Raw genomic sequence first — 15910 nt, 5'->3', positions numbered from 1 at the left:
GCCTCCGAGACATCGCGCAGGCGCGGCCTGAGCCCGCCCCAGATCTCCGGGCTCCGCCGGGGGAGGAACCTCGCGCCCTAGCGCCGGCGACCGGAAGTCGGGGGGAGGGGCCTAGTGTCGCGAGCCCCGTAGTGCCGGAAGCTGTGGCCTTGGTAAATGGGGTTTTTCTACTATTGGTTCCCCGTGGCTCTGCTTTCTATTTAGAAGACTGCCGCCACCTGTTCCTCAGCCCCGCTTCGCCTTCAGACTTCCGAGATGTCTGCGATTCCTGCTGAGGAAAGTGACCAGCTGCTGATCCGACCCCTGTAAGGGCCCAGCGAGAGAGGGAACGAAGCCACGGGCTGTGAGAGGCGAGGCGGGGTGGCCGGGTGGTTGGCCTTCTAGGTCGCCCCCTCGCCGGCAGGCCTCTGGAGCCGGCCCCTTGGTCCGCAGTTGCCGGCCAGGCCTCTCAGGCTGAAGGGGTTGGAGAGCCGTGGATCGGAACGGGCCGGCTAGGTGGAATGGGACTTGGCTTTATTCTTCAATCTCAGAGGATGTTGTGGGGGCGGGAAAAACTGTCGGGGCCCTTGGGTGCTGCAGAGTGGCAAGCCTGGGAAGGCGGTGATGCTGGTGGCGGCAGGATGAGAGGAGGAGCTGGGTTAGGCTGTGGCGGTGTGAAGAACTAAATGTGTTCATTGTTTCCTCCAGGACTTGACGTTTGCCGAGCAAGGTGTGAAAGAGGGAATCAGTTAGCTGTGAGTTTTGACGTTCTGACTTCAGACCCTAGCAGAATAAGAAAGACAGGAGAGGGAAAGAGCAGAGGTGTTAAGGACAAAAACTCAGCTCTTGGTTGTCCATGAGAAGGCTCGTCTTTCGGTGGCGATGGCCTTCTGCCCGGGAAACACTTTGCAGATCTGGAATTGGGCTAAGAGGGGGAAACAGCTGTGGAGAACCTTTCCTGATAGACACCAATTTGAATTCACAGACATATAATTAGATACAAGTTAGCCTCTCATTCACTTGTGCGTTTTTCAGAAGGTAGACGGTGTCTGCTCATCCATTCGTAAGGACTAGTTGAGCACCTCCTGGGAACCAACTGCAAGTTTCCCACTGCCTAGTTCACACCTGCCCTCTCTTCCTGTGTTCAGCAGACGCTGAGCAAGTGTCCAGCACCGCACTAAGCACTGGAGATGCGAATAAGACAGTGCCAAGTTAACTGAATTCACCCTTTCAGAAAGAATTGCAGTGCAAAGTGAAAAGTTCCGGAGGGACAGTTTGGAATAATAGGAGCCCCTTACTTTGGGATCAGACTTGGAATTCAGTCCCTACTCTCTCACTTGCTAGGACAGCAACTTCCCCAAACCCATTTTTCTCACGTGAAGTTAATATGGCCTCGTTTATTTTGAGGATCATGGTAGGTGCTCAGTAAGTGGTGTATTCTGAGTGTACGTACACATCGGCATGCACTGAGTGCTGGGAGAGTTATGGAAAAGGGATTTCTAACAAGTTGAGAAGAGAAGGCTAGTTCCTGCATCCTGGAAAATACAGTGTGTGACCTGAGCCTTAAAGAACAAGTAGGAATTGAAGACAGGTCAAGTGCAGGGCAAGGATGTTCCAGGCAGCAGAAGTGGCACAGGTGAAAATGAGAGTGGTCACAGTTTGTGGCAGGTTTCCTCGTGGCTGTGGTTGAAAGATTAGCAGATGAGGTGGGAGAGGCTGTCAGGGACCAGCTTGTGTATATATAACTAAGGAGTCTGGGCATTTATCATGTCTGTTCTAGGGAGCCAATGAAGGGTTTAAGCATCGAAGGGATATAGTAGAAACTGTGCTTAGGAAGATCACTGCTATCAGCAGTGTAGCAGATGAATAAGAGTGGGTTTGGTGGTGGGAATCCAGGAGGACGAAATTGAAATAATGCCGGTGAAAAGCAGTGAGAGCTTGGAATGAATGAAACGAACATCAGTGAGTTGGAAAGAAGTAGGTTTCAGAGACTAAGGAAGTGAAATCTTTATTTATAGTTTTGTAGCTCGTCGGATATATTGGAAGGGGTATTTGTGGAGAGTAGTGTTAGGATGCCTTGGATTCCTGGGTTGGGCAACTGGTAAAAGGTTGTGTTATTCACTCGAGGAGTGCGGGAGCTGGGACAGGTCTGGAATAAATTTGGGAATTCTTTTGTTTTATAACAGCTTTACTGAAATATACTTTGCATACCATACAACTCATTAGACGTGTACAATTCAGTGATTTCTGCTATATTCACTGACTTGTACAACCATCACCGCTGTCGAATTCCAGAACATTTTTGTCATTCCAGAAAGAAAGCCTGAACCCGTCAGCAGTCACTCCCATTTCCCCCCAACTTCCCCAGCCCCTGGCCACCACTGATCCACTCTCCTTCTCTACAGATTTGCCTATTCTGGACATTTCCCTTAAATGAGATTATATAATATGTAAACTTTTATGACTGGCTTCAGCTTCTCCCACTTAGCATAATGTTTCCAAAGTTTATAATTTGGGAGTTTTTAGTCAGTAAGTATTTCTTGAGATTTCTTCCATATCAGGTGCTGCAGCTGAATGGTTGTTAACAACATAGGCGATGTCTCTGCTCATACGGCCTCTTCATTTTCATAGTGAGGAACAAACCGTAAACACGTAGATAGAGTAGCTTCATGTAGTTATGTTATGATAGAGTTGTGCGAAGGGCAAACGAGAGAAGGTAGTCGAGAGGAGGCTCAGAAGGTGACATTTGGACTGAGACCCAAATAAAACAAAGGAGCCAATCATGTCAATATCTGAGGGATATTCTGGGGAAAAAGCAAGTTAAAGGGACTTGAGGTGAAAACTAGTTTGGCACATTTGAACATAAGGTGCCTGTGTGATAGCCCAGGAGGAAGAGCTAAATGCCAAGTGTATTTCAGAGGTCTGGAATTCAGAAATCCATCTGGGCTACAGATATGGACTGGGAAGTCATCAGCATGTCAAAAACCTGAGACCAAAGATCACAAAGCCTGAGAAGTGGGCCAAGGAGAGGCCCTGGCAGTACTAACATTTGAAGTGTGGGCAGAGGTGTCTGAGTATGAAGGAAACTCCGGAGAAAAACCAGGGTCACCGATGAGAGCACGACTCAGAAATATCAAGGGAGAAGCTCTCAAAGGGGGATGTCGGCAAGGGGTGACGGGCTGCGCAGAGAACAAGGGAAGGGCGGGAAAGGCTATTTGCACTTGGCAACAAAGAGCCACGTGGCAAGTACAGATCCAGAGGAGTGGTTAGCCAAAGCCAGCCTGCGGGGAACTGAGGCACCGGAGGTGAGGAACCAGCAGCGGGAGCGAGCACAGCTCTTAGGGGGCTGGGGAAAGGAAGTACGGAACTAAAGGAAATCAAAGTGGAAGGATCTTAATTTTCGGGCAAGAACGCAGTAACACATGTCAGCTGTGAGGCGAGAGTAGATGGGAGGGCCAGAGTCGGTGAAGCAGCGGCGTCCGGGGCCTCAGGAGGACGGAGCATGTAGAGTGGAGAACGTGGCGGCGAGATGGGCCTCGGACAGCAAGCGAGCTCTGCTGTATCGCTCCGGGAAAAATGGAGGGAGACACAGTGCCGGTGGGTTGGTAAGTGAAGTCGAGGAAACAGGCAAAGATGAGCTGTAGAAGGCCCTTGCCTCCAGTGAAGAGGAAGATAGAATGGGGACCGGGGACAAAGTTTGAAGTAGTTGCTATGGAAACCAGAAGAGGAAACTGAGCTAGGGATGCTTAAGAGGTTGCCTCGTGGGCCAGCGAGAGCGGGCGGCCAGGAATTCACGGTAGCACCACGGTCGGTTGATTTTCTGTATCAACATGGCGCCCCGCGCTAGGATCTCCGCTTGGGGAGCCACCTCGTGTGTCTCCCAGGAAGTGGCCCAGGTTCCTTGAGATCATGGCATTTCCATATGCTGCACTGTGGTATTGAATGAGTGAGTGAAATGTTACCTAGACGAGTGGGGAAAGACATCAGAGAAGGTGAGGGGTTGGAAAGACAGGCGAGGTTGAACTTCAGGTGCATCTTGTGATAACTGGAATTTAAGGCTGTTGTGCTCATTTAAGAAGAAAGGAAAATTGTTGAGGTGCTTGGCATCCAGTGTCTTGAAATAAGTTAGAGGGCAAAGGGACTGAGATGCACGGCTATGAATAAAATGTCTATTTAAATTTAAGCTATAATGTAAAATGTAAATACATATTATGCTCTTAAAGGCAACGAAAGAATTTTGAAGTGCTTACAGGTTTACATTTAAGTGCTAATCCTGGAAGTATGAGCCCATCATCTGCGTAACTGCCAGATTTCCATTACATCATGATTTAACCTTAACCTTCAAAAGACTGAGCTTAACCTTGGGTTTCTTGTATCTGTACCATCTTCTCTGACCGTCTTAGCAGCTGCAAAATCCCTCAACTCCCAAGGATCACTTTCCATCTTTTCCCATTTAGACACTGTTCTTCCCTGTCTTTGTGTAAGTTTCTCAAACTCTTAGCTGCCTCAGATAAGTGCTATCATCAAAGGGGGCATAATTTACATTGTAAAAATGTTTGGATTTATTGGGCTTGATTTTAATTGTTTTTAATCATCTTTTCTTCTCCCCTTGAATGTTTGCAGTGGAGCTGGGCAGGAAGTAGGAAGATCATGTATTATCCTGGAGTTCAAAGGAAGAAAAATAATGGTAATTATGTTGTAGTTGGGACAATGGTACGGTTCTTTCTGGTTGGGGGTTCGATCTTTTCCAGAACTGTAGTTCTCTGTTTAGCTCCCAGAAAAATGTCATAGTCGGTATATGTAGTCTGTGCTGTGTAACATGAATGTGACTAAGTAGTATACACTTCGACTTAGTAATTTGACAGAACATTAAACTAAGAAGATGTAGTCTAAGATTGTAAAATTGTCAACCAGGTCTCCTGAACTATTGCTTCTTCAAAGTCCCTCTTCTACTCTTGGAGGGTCAAGCCAACCTAACTGCCTTCCCAGGTCCCCCTGCCCCCAGTGTCAGAGCGCCAAGGAACTGGGTGCCCACACCCACGCGGAGCTCCAACTACCCCCGCGCAGCCTGGAGTGACAGAGCCCTGGTTCGGCAGCTTAGATACCTAAGTTTGCATCAGGGCCCCTGACCTTGGGCAAGGCAGTCTGGCTCTAAGCCCATTTCCTTCCCTGAAAGACAGAGGGATTAGAAGAGATGACGACATAGTCCTCGCTAGATAGGTACTTTGAAGGCTCGAAGGCTCATGGTGTTCCCGTGGTCCCACCTCTGTGTTTCTCCGAATCATTCCAGAACAGGCAGGTGTCAGGTATTGTCGGTTTTTTAGTCATTTATTGTATTACTGTGCTAGTAATGTCCCCGAAATGAACAGGTAAGTCATGAATGGCTGACTTTAAGAATTCCTTCCCCAACGCCTTAAAATACTTCAGTTGCCCTCTTTTGGTAAGTTTCCCATTTCTGATTACTGTCTTCTCACTAGAGCCAGATCTGGCAGTAGTGAGTCCATAAACTTAAAATGCTCACTGTCTTCTGATACCAAAGTTTTTGAACAAGAGTTCACGCATTGTTAGAGCAACCACAAAAACTAGCTGAAGAGAAGGTCTTTTATCTTGTATCCTGTGGCTTAAATGTGAGCTGTATTTTCTATTTGTTTTGGAAATTGAGAATTGTTAATGGCATATTTGAAATGTTTAGTAAGAATTGCATTGCGGATGTTACTGTATACAGTCCCTCTTGATTATTGTGTTGGTGGATTGTTATAAATACTGGCTATTAAGTAAGTGTTAATAAAACGTAGGGGATTGTGATCCTTCTCTCTGCTCTTTCAGCTGGACTGCGGGATCCACCCTGGCCTAGAAGGAATGGACGCTCTTCCTTATATCGATTTAATTGACCCAGCTGAGATTGATCTCCTGTTAATTAGTCAGTAAGTTATTTCCTTTATTAACGACTCTGTTTTTCAAGAACTATTACTATAAAGATCATTATCAGGTTTTAAGATTCTGGTGTTTTATTTTATTTTTTAATATTTTATTTATTTATTTGACAAGAGAGCGAGCACAAGCAGGGGGAGCAGCCAACGGGTGGGCGGGGGGAGGGGGGCAGGGAGCAGGCTTCCCGGCTGAGCAGGGAGCCCCATGTAGGGCTCAATCCCAGGACCCTGGGATCATGACCCAAGCCGAAAGCAGACACTTAACTGACTGAACCACTCAGGCGCCTGATTCTGGTGTTTTAGAAGAGTGTTTTCTGGACACCTGGCAGCCTCAGTCAGCAGAGCATGTGGCTATTGATCTCAGGGTCATGAGTTTGAGTCCCACGTTGAGGGTAGAGTTTACTTAATTAAAACAAATTTTTTTTTTAGGATTTATTTATTTAGAGAGAGCACACGAGAGTGGTAGGGGTAGGGGCAGAGAGAGACGGGGAGAGAGACTCTCCAGCAGACTCTCCCTCGCCCCCAGAGCACGGAGCCTGACATTGTGCGGCTGGTCCCACGACCCCGAGATCATAACCTGAGCCAACACCAAGAGTCAGATGCTTAATAAAAAGAATTTTAGGGGCGCCAGGGTGGCTCAATTGGTTGAACTTCTTTTTTTGTTTGTTTTTTAATTGGGCCATTTTCCACCACTTATTTTTTAAAGGTCAGGCTTTAGTTTATTTGTTTTTTCTTGCAACGTATTCTTTGACTGCAACATTTTCTTCAGTTTGAAAAACTGTGTCCCCATGAGTGGACACTTGGTAAGCCTTTATTATAAAAAGACAGTATTACACACTGTTGTCTGTTTCTTTCATATTTCAATAACTGTGTTAAAAACTGCTTTAAGGAACTGTGTTAAAACAGTTATTAGCAGGTGCCTGGGTGACTCAGTTGGTTAAGGATCTGCCTTTGGCTCAGGTCTTGAGCCCAGGGTCCTGGGATCGAGCCCCACATTAGGCTTCCTGCTCATCAGGGAGTCTGCTTCTCCCTCTGGTCCTTCTCCCTCTTATGTTCTCTCTCTCTCAAATAAGTAAATAAAATCTTAAAAAAAAAAAGCCAAACCAGTTATTAAAATTGAAGAGTATCGCATTACACTGATTATTTTAAAGCAATAACAATTTCCAATTAAATGGAATTCATCTTCCTCATAAAATATAAACATATACCCATTAAGATAATGCAATGTCAGATGAACCAGTACCTATTTCTTCACCATTATTCCTATCACTAGAGCTTTTTAAAAAATTTTTTATTTAAATTCAATTAATTAACATATAATGTATTATTAATTTCAGAGGTAGAGGTCAGTGATTCATCAGTCATACAACACCCAGTGCTCATTATATCACGTGCCCTCCTTAATGTCCATCACCCGGTTACCCCATCCCTCCACCACCCTCCCCTCCAGCAAGCCTCAGTTTGTTTCCTATGATAAGAGTCTCTTATGGTTTGTCTCCCTCTGTGATTTTATCTTGTTTTTTTCCTCCCTTCCCCTATGCTCCTCTGTTTTGTTTCTTAAATTCAACATATGAGTGAGATCATATGATAATTCCTTTTCTCTGATTGACTTATCTCACTTAGCATGATACCCTCTGTTTGCATCCATGTCATTGTAAATGGCAAGATTTCATCTTTTTGATGGCTGAGTAGTATTCCATCGTATATATGAACCTCGTCTTTATCCATTCATCTATTGATGGACATCTGGGCTCTTTTCATAATTTGGCTATTGTGGACATCGATGCTATAAACATTGGGATGTAGGTGCCCCTTTGGATCATACATTTGTATCTTTGGGATAAATCCCTAGTACAATTGCTCAGTCATAGGGTAGCTCTATTTTCAACTTTTTGAGGAACCTCCATACTGTTTTCCAGAGCGGCTACACCAGCTTGCATCCCTACCAACAGTGTAAACAGTGTAGTAGGGTTCCTCTTTCCCCTCATCCTCACCAGCACCTGTCCTTTCCTGACCTGTTAATTTCACCCATTGTGACTGGTGTGAGGTGGTATCTCATTTTGATTTTGATCACTTCCTGATGCCTAGTGATGTTCAGCAGTTTTTCATGTTTCTGTTAGCCATTTGTATGTCGTCTTTGGAGAAATGTCTGTTCATGTCTTCTGCCCTTTTCTTGAGTGGATTATATGGGTGTTGAGTTTGTTAAGTTCTTTATGGATTTTCGGATACGAGGCATTTGCAAATATCTTCTATTCTGTCTGTTGTCTTTTGGTTTTGTTGACAGTTTCCTTTGTTGTGCAAAAGATTTTTGTCTCAAGTCTCAGTAGTTCTTTTTTTTTTTTTTTTAAAGATTTTATTTATTTATTTGAGAGAGAGAGAGGTCACAAGTAGGCAGAGAGGCGGAAGCAGGCTCCCCACTGAGCAGAGAGCCCGATGCGGGCCTCAATCCCAGGACCCTGAGATCATGACCTGAGCTGAAGGCAGAGGCTTAACCCACTGAGCCACCCAGGCGCCCTCAGTAGTTCATTTTTGCTTTTGTTTCTCTTGCTTTGGAGACATGTGTAGTAAGAAGTTACTGCATCAGAGGTCGAAGAGGTTGCTGCCTGTGTTCTCCTCTAGGATTTTGATGGCGTCCTGTCTCACATTTAGGTCTTTCATCCATTTTGAGTCTATTTTTATGTGTGGTGTCAGGAAACGGTCCAGTCTCATTCTTCTGCGTGTAGCTGTCCAACACCATTTGTTGAAGACACTGTCCTTTTTCTGTTGGATGTTCTTTTCTGTTTTGTTGAAGATTAGTTGACCATAGAATTGAGGGTCCGTTTCTGGGCTCCTTATTCTGTTCCATTGATCTGTGTGTCTGTTTTTGTGCCAGTATGATACTGTCTTGATGATTATAGCTTTGTAATAGAGCTTGAAGTCTGGAATTGTGATGCCACCAGTTTTGGTTTTCGTTTTCAATATTCCTTTGGCTATTCGGGGTCTTTTCTGGTTCTATACAAATTTTAGGATTATTTGTTGAAGCTCTGTGAAAAAAGTTGATGGTATTTTGATAGAGATTGGATTGAATGTATGGATTGCTCTAGGTAGCATAGACATTTTAACATTACTTCTTCCAGTCTGTAAGCATGGATGTTTTTCCATTTCTTTTTGTCTTCCTCAATATCTTTCATGAGTTCTTTATAGTTTTCTGAGTACAGATTCTTTGTGTCTTTGGTTAGGTTTATTCCTAGGCATCTTAAAATTTTGGGTGCAATTACAAATGGGATGGACTCCTTAATTTCTCTTTCTTCTGTCTCATTGTTAGTGTATAGAAATGCAACTGACTTCTTTGCATTGATTTATATCCTGCCACATTGCTGAGTTCCTGTATGATTCTAGCAATTTCAGGGTGGAGTCTTTTGGGTGTTCCACATAAAATATCATGTCATCTGCTTAGAGTGAGAGTTTGACTTCTTCTTTGCCGATTTGGATACTCTTTATTTCTTTTTGTCATCTGATTGCTGAGGCTAGGACTTCTAGTCCTATATTAAATAACAGTGGTGAGAGTGAACATCCCTGCTGTGTTCCTGACCTTGGGGGAAAAGCTCTCAGTTTTTCCCCATTGAGAATGATATTCACTGTGGACTTTTCATAGATGGCTTTTACGATATTGACATGTGTTCCCTCTAGCCATACACTGTAGAGTTTTAATCAAGAAACAGTGTTGTACTTTGTCAGATGCTTTTCCTGTATCTGTTGAAAGGATCATACGATTCTTGTCCTTTATTTTATTAATGTGGTGTATCACGTTGATTGATTTGTGGATGTTGAACCACTATTGCAGCCCAGGAATAAATCCCACTTGGTCGTAGTGAATAATCCTTTTAACATACTATTGGATTCTACTGGCTAGTATCTTGGCAAGAATTTTTCATCCATGTTCATCAGAAACATTGGTCTATAATTCTCCCTTTTGGTGGGGTCTTTGCCTTTCAAAGAACCAGCTCCTAGTTTTGTTGATCTGTTCTAAGCTGGGGTGGCAATCCTTATTTCAGACAAATTAGATTTTAAACCAAAGGTTGTAATAAGAGATGAGGAAGGACACTAAATCATAATTAAAGGATCTATCCAACAAGAAGATCTAACAGTTGTAAATATTTATGCCGCTAATGTGGGAGCAGCCAATTATATAAACCAATTAACAACAAAATTAAAGAAACACATCGATAATAATACAGTAATAGTAGGATACTTTAACACCCCCACTCAACTGCAATGGGCAGATTGTCTAACAGATCAACAAGGAAATGGGGTTTGAATGACACACTGGACCAGATGGACATCACAGATATATTCAGAGCATTCCATCCTCTTTAAAGCAACAGAATACACATTCTTCTCGAGTGCACAGGGAACATTCTCCATAATAGATCCCATACTGGGTCACAGATCAGGTCTCAACTGGTATCAAAAGATTAGAATCATTCCCTGAATATTTTCAGACCACATTGCTTTGAAACTGGAGCTCAATCACAAGAGGAAACTTGGAAAGAACTCAAATACCTGGAGACTAAAGAGCATCCTACTAAAGAATGAATGGGTCAACCAGGAGATTAAAGAAGAATTCAAAATTCAGGGAAGGAAATGAAAATGAAAACACAACTGTTCAAAACCTTTGGGATGCAGCAAAGGTGGTCATAGGAGGGAAGTACATAGCACTGCGAGCCTTTCTCAAGACACAAGAAAGGTCTCAAATATACAACCTAACCTTACACCTAAAGGAGCTGGAGAAGAACAGCAAATAAAGCCTAAACCCAGCAAGAGAAGTGATTTAATAAAGATCAGAGCAGAAATCAATGAAATAGAAACCAAAAGAACAGTCAGTTGAGCTTCTGGCTCTTAGTTTCAGCTGGGGTGGTGATCTGGGTGTTGGGATCTCTTTGCCACCATCCCTGCAGAACGGGGTGCTCCATTCCTTCCCTCAGCACATAACCTCCCCTTGATGCTCTAAAATTATTCATATGCAACTGTTACATAGGACTTTTCTGTACAATGAGCAGCAGTTTCATTCCATATGGTATATGATGGGTAGTATTTTAAGAATTGACAATCTTTTTGTTTCTCTTTAAGTTTCCATTTGGATCACTGCGGAGCTTTGCCCTGGTTTCTACAAAAGACAAGTTTCAAAGGAAGAACATTTATGACTCATGCCACAAAAGCTATTTATAGATGGCTTCTTTCAGATTATGTCAAAGTCAGGTAAATAGCTTTATTAGATTCATACAGGAATTTGCTTCTACAGAAAACATAAAGTTCAAATTGTGGACCCTTTTGTGTTTGGAAGTGAGACACTTTTTTATGCACAAGGCTGTCATTAATTTGTTGTTCAGTATCAACTCCTTAAATACCCATCGTGAACACAGCACCTTCTTGACCATAAAGTGTTTATGAAGTTTTTACATCCTTAAGTCTTTGTAATTTAGGCGAATTATAATGTATGCTAACAATATTTTGTAAACAGAATTTTATTATTTTATTAAAATTTGAGATCAAGTACATGATACACTAATAGAGACTGAAATCTTATTTTAGAGTATTTGATCAAAGCTGATTACTATCTTAAATGAAAAAGACTGAGGATTTTTTTTTTCTAGTTATAAGAGGATAATAAAAGTTAGAAGCATTTTTGTGATACCTACAGCATAAATTATTAGCCTTCAAAAGTTTACATCTGTATATTCCAAAAGTAGCTCAGAGGTAATTTGTTATTCTTCACATATAAATGTAAAAGAATGGAAGAGTTACCCTTAGTAATTATACTGCTTACCGCTTAAATAATGCTAACCATGTGCAGACATAGTCCTCACTTCTCAACATATGTTAACTCATCTTCATCTTGACTTCATGCTGTAGGTTCTATTATGAATCCCATTTTACAGGTGATGAAACTGAGACACATAGAGGTTAGGTAATTTGCCTGTGATAGTCATGGAAAGAAACAAAGCTGGGATTTGGACGCAAGCGATCTGGCACCAGAGTCTGTGGCCTTAACCACCACTCCCTTTTGCTTTTTTAGAAGTACATTAGCATAATTTCCAGGAGAAAACTTACACTACATTTTGTAGAGAAGTCTTTTCATATCCTGATGGGAAACTCTGCTGTGGTTCAATATGTGTGAGTGTTTGAGCGAGTTTATCTGAGGAGTGTTGGGGCAGACAAAAACATTGAGAAATACTATCATAAGAGTACTATGCACTTTGCTTAAAATCATGCTTTATAGCTGTACACACCAAACCTTTTTATTATTATAACTACCGAGTCAAAAAATACCCAAAATGTCCAAGAGAGTCTAAGTCGCATAATCCATACAGTGAAAGAACTTTTGTGGCTGTTCCGATCACAGACAGTCTCTTCGAGTTGAAAGAGTTTAAAAAATCTAGCCCTTAATTGTTTGTGTTGGCCTTTTTAAATATTTAGTAATATATCAGCAGACGACATGCTGTATACAGAGACAGATCTGGAAGAGAGCATGGACAAAATTGAAACCATCAACTTCCATGAAGTTAAAGAAGTTGCAGGAATCAAGTTTTGGTGTTACCACGCGGGCCACGTCCTCGGAGCTGCCATGTTCATGATTGAGATCGCGGGTGTGAAGGTACTCTCGCTCTTATAGCTTCATCCCCAAGAGAAATCCGTGAGAGCTTTGTGCCAAGTGACACTGAAGGAAATTCCCTAGGAATGCAAGGTGTCAAACACTGAACATAGGATAAAATTTAGTTGATGCTTTTTCCTTTCATTTTTATTTTTTTTTTTAAGATTTTATTTATTTATTTATTTAACAGACAGATCACAAGCAGGCAGAGAGAGAGGAAGAAGCAGCCTCCCTGCTGAGCAGAGAGCCCGACGTGGGGCTCCATTGCAGGATCCTGGGACCATGACCCGAGCCGAAGGCAGAGGCTTTAACCCACTGAGCCACCCAGGCGCCCCTGCTTTTTCCTTTTAAATATCACAGTTCATACTCCCACAGTACGACTTCCTGTATCAAAATTAGAAAGAGTAAAGTAAGCTTCTCAAAAGACTAAAGTTTCTTCTCAGTGCCATAGGATTGATTCTTTCCGGGGTCCTTTAGAAAAATGATGAGGGCAGAGCTTTCTTTGTGGCTGTACCTGTTTTGCTTTCAACCCTGGTTGGACATTCCTCTGGCCTTGGTCTTCTGGGATTCACCAGGAAGCCCCACAAAGGGGCGGGGTGTTGCATGAGTGACAGGTATTCATCAGAATCCTTGCCACCATCCTTGTAAAACCTAGATGGATGACAGCACCAGCTTTTACGTCTGCTGCACCTTGGAGTCACTTAGGGACCCTGTTTAAAAATACTCAAGGGGCACCTAGGTGGCTCAGTGGGTAAAGCCTCTGCCTTCGGCTCAGGTCATGATCCCGGGTCCTAGAATCGTGCCCTGCATCAGGCTCTCTGCTCAGTGGGGAGCCCGCTTCCCTCTCTGTCTCTGCCTGCTTCTCTGCCTACTTGTGATCTCTCTCTCTCTGTCAAATAAATGAATAAAATCTTTAAAAAAAAAAAAAAATACTCATCAGGGCGCCTGGGTGGCTCAGTGGGTTAAGCCGCTGCCTTCGGCTCAGGTCATGATCTCAGGGTCCTGGGATCGAGTCCCACATCGGGCTCTCTGCTTAGCAGGGAGCCTGCTTCCCTTCCTCTCTCTCTGCCTGCCTTTCTGCCTACTTGTGATCTCTCTGTGTCAAATAAATAAATAAAATCTTAAAAAATACTCAACAAATCAGACTCTGAGGGTATGGCCTTGGCCTTTTTTTCTTTCCTTTTTAAGTTTTCTAGATGATTTCTCTGTGTAGGCAGGGCTGAGAGTTAATGCTCTGGAGTAATGTTGCCTTGAATCGTTAGCAGCTGCTCATTGATTTGAACTGTTTACACATCCAGTTGTACTAAGTACTACTAAATCATTTATCCTTACCATTTGCTCAGAGGCACAAAAAATAAGCAGAAAGCCCAAATGCAGATCTGAACTCCCATGTGAAATTTGATGCATACCCTGTGTTTTTGTCTTACACTTTAGATGGTTTCCATATACCTCCGTAGATTTCTTTCCTCAATATGCCCTTTTTTTCCCCGGTGTTCAGAGCACTTCTTGGGTTTATAAATGCACAGGTTGTCGGTGCTGGGTGCGTCTGGGAGTGTATCATTCCCCCAAGTTAGAGTGAATAATGGAAACACTGGACGGTTTGTGTAACTGAACTGAGATATACACTTTTAATTACACATAATTAAGTACTGCATCTAAATTTCATCAGTTGTAGGCTGTTTTTTCTACTGAACATCACCTTAAGATTTTATGAGCTTAATGTCTTCACTAGTAAAACAAAACCTTCCAAAATCCTAACTGTCTAGCTTTATTTTTTTCACAGCTTTTGTATACAGGTGATTTCTCAAGACAAGAAGACAGACACTTAATGGCAGCTGAAATTCCCAATATTAAACCTGATATTCTTATTATTGTAAGTATTTGTGCTGTTTGTTTTAATTAGTGTAATGGAAGCAGGATTTTTTCTAGTGGGGAAAAATATATCATTTTCATAATATTAGTTATCAGATGTAAATGAACTAGTGGTTTTTTTTTTAATTTTTTTTTTTATTTTTTTAAATTTTTATTTGAGAGAGAGAGCAAGAGAAAGCACAAGCAGAGAGAGGGGTGCAGGGAGAGGGAAAAGCCGGTTTCCTGCTAAGCAGGGAGCCTAATGCAGGGCTCGATCCCAGGACTCCACTGGGATCATGACCTGAGCCGAAGGCAGACTCTTAACCAACTAAGCCACACAGGCGCCCCTACTAGTATTTTTAATTTTTTAATTTTTTTTTTTTTTTTTTTTTTGCTTCTCTTAGCACAGCTCCACCTTCTTGCTGTTCAATATGTTAACTCTGGTCTCCTATCAGAGATGATAGGCCACCTCCTCTAAAGACTTAGTATTTTCATCTAAGAGAATTACCCCAAATTCATAGAACATCTCAAGGGGGTTGTATAGAAATGGTGTGACCCCACTGCCTTTTCCATGGTCGCTGTCTTTCAGCTCATCGCCCCTGCTAACTTTCTATGTGTGTGTGGTCCAGCTGCCTGCTAGTTTGCAAGTCACTGTCCAGAGCTTTTGGCTTTTGGTGAGGGGTAGGGTGGCGGCTGATGAGAAACAAATTAAAAAATGTGTATTGGTGACAGTGAGGTCAGGGATTAGGAGAGAGATCTTTTGGGCCTATGGTATATATATATATGGTATATCTCAAATATATTTAGTAAGATGGAAGAGCTGTCTGTCTCTCCCTCACCACCTGTAACATCCCCAACCGCCCAAGTATGAGGGACCCCGGCATATTGCTGTCCCTAAGCAACACACAAAGGAATTCATTTTCACTCAGCTAATGGTACCCCACATATAAATTGATCTTAATTTAAGGGAAGTTTTGTGTTGTTTTTTTAACCATCAGAAAAAAAGTTATTTTCATTATATCTGGTGCTTTAAAGCAGTGCCTCTCAAATTTTGATGTTGCATATGAATCATCTGGTCATACTGTTAAAATACAGAGTTGGATTCAGTAAGTCTGGGCTGGGGCCTAACATCTAAACAAGCCCCCGGGATGCCCATGCTGCTGGCCAGTGGGCCAGACCTAGTGAGGTTTAAGGGATATTCTTAAACAGAACTATTAGAAACAATATCTATTTGTGTTTTACAGGCTCTGATTTATCAAAGGTGGGAGAAATACCCCTTTTCCCATCCATGGAAAGCAAGATGGTTTAAAAAAGAATTATCTTGGGGCGCCTGGGTGGCTCAGTGGGTTAAGCCGCTGCCTTCGGCTCAGGTCATAATCTCAGGGTCCTGGGATCGAGTCCCACATCGGGCTCTCTGCTCAGCAGGAAGCCTGCTTCCCTTCCTCTCTCTCTCTGCCTGCCTCTCTGCCTACTTGTGATCTCTCTCTGTCAAATAAATAAATAAAATCTTTAAAAAAAA

General features: G+C 42.7%; 1 protein-coding gene across 2 annotated transcripts in view; it reads left to right on the top strand.

Annotated features, from left to right (window-relative positions):
• The first annotated feature begins 109 nt into the window (after window positions 1–109).
• The window catches only part of LOC111154091 (cleavage and polyadenylation specific factor 3), a 45607-nt gene continuing 29806 nt past the window's right edge, over window positions 110–15910 (top strand). Inside the window, exons 1-6 of one of the 2 annotated variants that reach the window (XM_022513464.1) lie at window positions 110–305; window positions 4603–4666; window positions 5806–5903; window positions 11019–11147; window positions 12366–12543; window positions 14324–14413. In XM_022513464.1, coding sequence (XP_022369172.1) covers window positions 256–305; window positions 4603–4666; window positions 5806–5903; window positions 11019–11147; window positions 12366–12543; window positions 14324–14413 — 609 coding nt within the window. In that variant the 5' untranslated portion in view covers window positions 110–255. Of the gene's footprint in view, window positions 306–3529; window positions 3585–4602; window positions 4667–5805; window positions 5904–11018; window positions 11148–12365; window positions 12544–14323; window positions 14414–15910 lie in introns of those variants that run through there. The other variant, XM_022513465.1, reaches the window with a different exon arrangement.

Source organism: Enhydra lutris, unplaced genomic scaffold (assembly GCF_002288905.1).
Source record: "Enhydra lutris kenyoni isolate GAN:26980312 unplaced genomic scaffold, ASM228890v2 scaffoldscaffold35, whole genome shotgun sequence".
Classification (NCBI taxonomy): domain Eukaryota; kingdom Metazoa; phylum Chordata; class Mammalia; order Carnivora; family Mustelidae; genus Enhydra; species Enhydra lutris.
Note: the sequence above shows the minus strand (reverse complement) of the source record. Positions and strands in the feature narration are given on the sequence as shown.